Genomic DNA, 6,976 nt, shown 5'->3' on the forward strand with positions numbered 1-6,976 from the left:
CCCAGGACCCATTGGGCCTGGATACGGGTCCAAATTTTAGACTGAAATACTATTCTGGTCTGGGTCTGGACCCGACACGTATCCAACCCGTCGCCATCCCTACTCTCTCTCTCTCTCTCTGATATTTCAGACAAAAATCTTATTTTACATGCATTGAAATTTGAAGTCGACAAATGTCTCCCACATTGCATACGAAAAGAAGCACCGATGTCAACCATAGCCGCTCTTTACTCTATTTGGATGGCTGATTTTATTCATGCAGCGAATCCTTTATTCCACGCGTTCCTTTTAGGCAAGTTTCTTTACTTGCTTTTCTTTTATTGTGATAAGTATAAACAAGATATATATGGCGATTTTTAGCAATGTAATTAAGTTATATGGTGCCCATAGCCATAGATAGGCCTTAAAGGTGAATGCTTTTAGGGTTGGAAGCCATGGCAAGAAGTGAAAGGAAGCAGGAGCAGGGATGGAAAGCAGCAGCTTTTATCATAGGTATGTGCATCCTATGTAAACAAGAGAGATGGAGGGAGAGAGCTATTCATGCCAAATAGCGTCTAAATTGAAGGCATGTTTGATGTTCATCCTATGTACACAAGAGAGAGAGAGAGATAGAGATAGAGAGAGCGCTCTTAGACCCCAAATTATCCTTTGTAAACAAGAGAGATGGTGAGAGAGAGCTATTCATGCCAAATAGGGTCTAAATTGAAGGCATGTTTGATGTTCATCACCGCTATTTGTTTTTTCGAATAGTTTAGGAGTTAATTTTTGAAAGGGTAAGTAAAGTGGTATCAATGGGAATGAAAACCACTAGGTGGGATGTACGGATGTTACTATTTCGACCCTAACCTTTTTCCCCGCTGAAGGTGTCTTTTATGTTTGGTTAAATGGAAAGACGGTTTTGTCTTTTAAATGTCCAATTTAATAACAATAGTTTTGATTCTGAATCAGGTGTGGAGTTTGGGGAGAGGCTAGCTTATTATACAATTGCATCAAATTTGATTACTTTTTTAACTGGCGAGTTGCAAAAAGGGCTAGCTGTTGCTGCACAAAGTGTGAATACATGGATGGGAGTGACCACAATTGTGCCACTAGCTGGAGCCTTCTTGGCCGACACTTATTTTGGGCGATATCGAATGGTGCTTTATTCAACCTTTGTTTACATCATGGTAAGTTCTAAAGGTCTGAATCCTGTCATGCATGGCCATAATTTTCTTTTTTTTCTTTTGCATGATCAAAGAATGTTGTTAAATTCGTATCCCTTCGGCTGAAGTCTTCAGAACTTAGGCCTAGACCGAACCGAATCGAAGCTAGGTTGTCGCTTAAGTCAGCTTCGGCTAGGTCTAAGCCTATTTGATCGAAGCTTTGGCCGAAGCAAATAAATATCTATATAAAAGGTTTTTTTTGAATTTTATCGTCATTTTTATATATTTTAAATACAAATATCTAATTTATTTATGTTAAATTAAAAACATTCCGAAATCTTTTTTTGATTTAGCCGAAGCACCAGATTGCTTTGTTTTTCTCACCAAACCCCGAATCTAACATCATTGGTTAAACATCAAATGATTTTATTATATCAAATTTCATAAGTTAAAATCTTTTGTTATCAAGTTCGATTCTTACAGCTGAACTAACACCCCCACCCAAAAAAAATAAAATAAATAAATAAATAAATAAATACATACATAAATAAATAAATAATTAAATAAATAAAGAAGAAGAAAAAAAAAAGGGTACGGCAGCTAGCATCCCTACGATGACCAAAGTGCTTTAACCCATATACCGACTCCTTTTTATTTGGTTTAGTGTTATCAAATTCTCTTCTCTTCCCTGAAGTGGCATAAGTGCCTTAAACGGAAGCGAAGCAAATCACTTCCCCAATTAAATGAATAGATCAATAAATTTTTTAATATTACCCTCTATATATATAAAAAAATTTTATACATAAAAGCGGTTATAAAACATATGAAATTAAAAAAAAATCATAATTCTATAAGACATGGCTTTATATTAAACGCTTTTAAACGAGTGCCAACTAATTCTTTCTTTTTTTAGCTTTAAAAAATGGGAAAGTATAGAATGAGACCATTTTACCTTCTACACAAAGCGGTCATATTAATCTTGAACATTGGATTTGAATTGGGTGATTGCAATTATTTCATTGATCAAGCTCAAATTTTAAAAGACATTTTTTCGAACTTTGTGACACATTTAAGCTATCAAATTTCACATTAAGTGGTTGTAAGGAATTGTAACCACCTTGTATCAAGGTTTCATTGTATACAATCCCTTAAAAAATACTTGGAAAATTCCACCCAAATTTCTGGAAGGACCAAAGTGGTTTTGTCTAAAATGAAGAGCACTCCTAAGGGAATTTAACAATATTGGCTCGGTCATTTGTTAGGGGTTCGAAAAGATTACATACAAAAGAATAAATGGGATTACATACAAAAGGATGAAAATAAAAGATCATGTCAGCCCATGTGATGATGGAATAGTATAAGCTCAATGGTCCAAATTGAATCTTGACCCATCTGACGATCACAACTATATTTTGTATTTGAATTTAAATTTTTTTTTTTTACAGATCCAATCCATATGAGCCTCTAACCTTCTCATTAAGATGCACTTAATAAAATGTTTAAAAAATAATTCATAGAAAATAAATTAATTAAAATACCCTTAAAAGTTTTAGAGTTATTTTGGTCAATTTATTTTTGTGAATTATTTTTCAAATATTTTTATTAGATTCGCCTATTTTTAAAGATTAGATGCTCCAAAGTGATTTGGATTTGTAAAAAAAAAATAAAATTCAACTACAAAATACGATTATGACCATAAGATTTGCCCATCTTCAATATGGGCCATTTGGTGTTTACTATAGTTGTCAGCTAGTGGGTTGATCTTAGCTACTCCCAAGAATAAATATGATTTGATTGATGCAATGTCAAAGTATTTTGGTACTCCTATGGTTACAGGGGTGCAATTGGGGTTGAGAATTCTTTTGGATCAGGTCTAGATCCACCTAGATCCTCATTCGGATGGATCCAGATCCATATTTGGATCCAAAATATTTGGATCTAGATCTGGACCCGGATCGAAAACTATATTTACGATCTAGATCCGAATTCGGATTAGTTCCAATTTTGTATATTATAAAATTAAAATATAACTACAAACGATAAAATAATTATATATTACATATGTAAATTAATAAATATATAAATTATAGCATCTATATTTATGTATAGATATAGTAATATATATTATTTTAAAAAATCCGATCATAACCAAATCGATCCACCTATACCCCGGATCCGACCCGAATTACTATTCAAATCTAAATTTTTGGATCTTAGGCCCAAATCTTGGATCCATACCTAGATCTGGATAGCATCTGAATTTTAGATTTCAAATTCAGATAGGGTAAATTCTCTACCCTGGGTGGAATCTATCAAAACATGTGTTCTTCATTGTAAAGACCATTTTTGTTTTATTTGGCGTTTCAAACTTTAAGGTTCCTCTACAAGTTTGAACAAGCCAAATGATTTTGGGATTGCTAAAGTCATACAAATTCACGGCCTTCATTCATTTTCCCTACATTTTGCTTATGTAATTCCAAACATTAATAAAATGAGGTTTGTAGATATTTGTACACGAGCAAGACTCTCAAAAGGATGAAAAAACAGAAGCCATTAAACACACATCGATGCATGAGTTAGGACGAAAAGAGGGGGAAAATGCTAGTTATAAATAGCAATATCAAAGGCCCAAGCTAGGCCTAAGCTTATCAATAGACTCGACTCTAGCCTATTGATACGAAAATATTCTACAAAGTCTTTAGTAATTACCAAAATTTCTTAAGTAGTTTTCAAAATTTCAGATAAAAAAAATCCTCCCAAGTCTTCTGATCAAGGTAGTAGAAGTAAAGAGAGAGCATAGTATACGTGCTCATATTTGATAAAACACTGGTTATTGATGATTTTTTTTCACCTTCGAAGGGCCTCGCTCTCATGACGCTTACAGTCTCTATACCATTCTTCAAGACTGCCATCAAAATTCAAGGAGCATTCTTCTATTTGGGCCTGTACTTGGTCTCCCTAGGAACAGGGGGTCATAAGCCATGCTTGCAGGCTTTCGGTGCCGACCAATTCGAGGAGGCCGACTCTGAAGAAGTGAGGAGAGAGAAGGCCTCCTTCTTTAACTGGTGGTTTGCAATCTTGGCCTTGGGCGTTGTAGTGGCTGCAACTGTGGTTGTATATGTGCAAGACAATGTCGGTTGGGGGCTTGGTTATGGAATACCAACTATGTCTATGGTCATCACTCTCATAGTGTTCATGTTTGGTTCACCTTTCTATGTTTGTGTGAGACCAGAAGGGAGCCCTCTCACAAGCGTGGCTCAAGTGCTGGTTGCTGCTTTTCACAAGAGAGGGCTGGTTCACCCCTTGGATCCAAGTTTGCTTCATGAGGATTCAAGTGTTGGGGAAGGCAAGCGTTTGCTGGATCACACCAACACACTTAGGTGATCTGTCTCTCTCCCCCACATATCCAAACACACACATCCACTAGAGCACATTTTTAAGAAATATCCCCTCTCTCTCTCTCTCTCTCTCTCTCTGTGTACATTTTTAGGTAATATCCACTCTCTATACATTTTTAAGAAAGTCCATGTATCTTGAATAACTCTTTATGTACAAGTTATCCCTCTCCATACCCCCTTCTCTTAACATTAACAAATACACCTCTCACAAGAAGTAATGACTTCTATATTATTTATGTAAAATGATTATCTACAAAGGTATTTTTTAGTTTTTTCTGTAGAAGAGGGTTACAACTGTTCTCACTCATTTGATTTCAAATTGTATGGTTTGGGGTGAATCGTGAAATTTGGGATTTTTTTTTTTTTTGTGGAACTTTTTGTCTAACCAATGACAGTCTTACAACGACCCATTTTGAAATCTAAGGGATAAGAATGATTGTGACCTCCTTATACAAAAAAAAAATGGTCTCTTGGTAGACAATCCCTTATTTCAAATCGTCTCTTTGTAGACAATCCTTTATTTCAAACCATGAAATAGGGCGATGATTGTCCATATCATCGCAAAAAAACTATGCCATTACGTATAGTCAAGAGATTTCATACTCCCTTGAGACTATTTACTACCTCGGGTAAAACTCAAGTAAGGATCCTAAGTTTAGGATCCCAAATTTAGGGATATAACAAATTAGGCTAACCTCAATTAAAAATAATTTTAAATTGTACCATTTATGTACTTGAAAAAATAATGTATCTAAATCGAACCAATACCGTCCAATTACTGGAGGGTATGATCTGAGTGTTAGAAAACCCAAGCTTCAAATATTAGTGAATTTTAGGTGGTTATCAAAATTTTAGATTGAAAAAAAATCGTTTAGAGTAGTTATTTTGACTGAGGGAGTAGATGCACAATATGCCCCGTGGAGCATAGAAAATTGAATTTTTAGTGAAAGGTGTTATGTAAGTTGGGGTTAAAACCTAAATTTCCCTGTTTTTTCCCTAACTAAGTTGAAGAGGTTACTTTCCTAAAATTTATGGTCCAAAAAGTATTTGTGAATGTGGTTAGCCTAAATAGTGGAGGAATCCCTTTGCACCACTGAATCTCTCCCACTAAAACTGATTTTTCCCTTATTAAAACTGCAGGTTCTTGGATAAAGCAGCCATCAAAGACTCGTCAATTGATCTCAAGGACTCAAATCCGTGGACCCTGTGCACCCTCACCCAAGTAGAAGAAACAAAACTAGTCATGCGCATGGTCCCTATATGGACCACATGCCTGGCCCTTGGCATAACCATAGCCCAAAGCACCACCTTCTTCATAAAACAAGGAGCCACCATGGACAGAAGTGTGTTCCACAATTTCAAAATCCCAGCTGCATCCCTCATAGCAGTTAGTGCCTTCACTGGCTTCTTATTCTCCATCATATATGATTACTGTTTTCACAAAAAATCCAAAGAAACCCTAAACCTAACCCTAACCCTAACCCTAACCCAAAGAATAGGGATTGGCTTGTTCCTCTCTATATCGACGACCGGGGTCGCGGCACTTGTCGAGACGAGGAGGCTCCATGTCGCACCGCATCACCTGATGAGTGTGTTTTGGCTGGTCCCACAATTCTTCTTGCTCGGGATCACAGACGTTTTTGCCCTCGTAGGAATTCAAGAATTTTTTTATACCCAAATGCCAGACTCCATGAGAAGCCAAGGGATGGCTCTTTACTTGAGTGTTATTGGGGTTGGGAGCTTCCTTAGTTCATTTGTCATATCGGTAATTGATAAGGGGAGCCGATTAGGACGGCATGGTAGCTGGTTTAACAATAACTTAAACATGGCTAGGTTGGATTATTTCTATTGGTGTTTAACAGCACTAAACTTGATTAACTTTGGATTCTATATTTATGTGGCAAGGAAATACACTTACAAGAAGGTGAAAGAAGGGGTGGCCAATGGTCCTAGTGCTGCATAGGTTAGAAACGGACGGTTGGGATTTTAAAATTTTCAACTTTTCAACTTTCAACCAACGGCTGGGATTTAAAATAGGTTTGTGTATTTTAATGCACTTTTGTATAATATATGGCATAAAATAGTTGTGGACTTGTGTAAGAAGGGTGATCACCCCTAAACTTGGGTTTATTCCCTCATATTTCTTCTTGATCTTGCTTTTTACCCAATGTTTGGGGATTCTTTTGTACTATCACAACTTAGTAGTGTTTGCATGTCCAAACAAGGGGGAGAATATTGACTTAACTTTGAACACTCTTGAATCTTGCATTCCACAAAAACCAACCCACATCCAAAATTGCAAATAGCAATAAATGAATGCGAAAAGTTTATATAGAGCCGAGGCTCTAAACAATCAAATTAGAGCCTGCATCAAAATTTTCACTCGAAGAGCTGGTTTTGATGCTCAAATATCCTCAAATTGATCATCTCGACATC

General features: G+C 36.2%; 1 protein-coding gene across 1 annotated transcript; it reads left to right on the top strand.

Annotated features, from left to right (window-relative positions):
• The first annotated feature begins 333 nt into the window (after positions 1–333).
• On the top strand, positions 334–6,721 carry LOC18435309 (protein NRT1/ PTR FAMILY 5.6). Its single transcript, XM_006845355.3, has 4 exons — positions 334–492; positions 949–1,166; positions 4,002–4,522; positions 5,681–6,721. The coding sequence occupies exons 1-4, from the start codon at positions 414–416 to the stop codon at positions 6,501–6,503; spliced, it is 1,641 nt and encodes a 546-aa protein (XP_006845418.3). The 5' UTR covers positions 334–413; the 3' UTR covers positions 6,504–6,721.
• Positions 6,722–6,976: the final 255 nt, after the last annotated feature.

This window comes from Amborella trichopoda, chromosome 12 (assembly GCF_054954075.1).
Source record: "Amborella trichopoda isolate Santa Cruz 75 chromosome 12, AtrichopodaSantaCruz75HAP2 v2.0, whole genome shotgun sequence".
Lineage (NCBI taxonomy): Eukaryota > Viridiplantae > Streptophyta > Magnoliopsida > Amborellales > Amborellaceae > Amborella > Amborella trichopoda.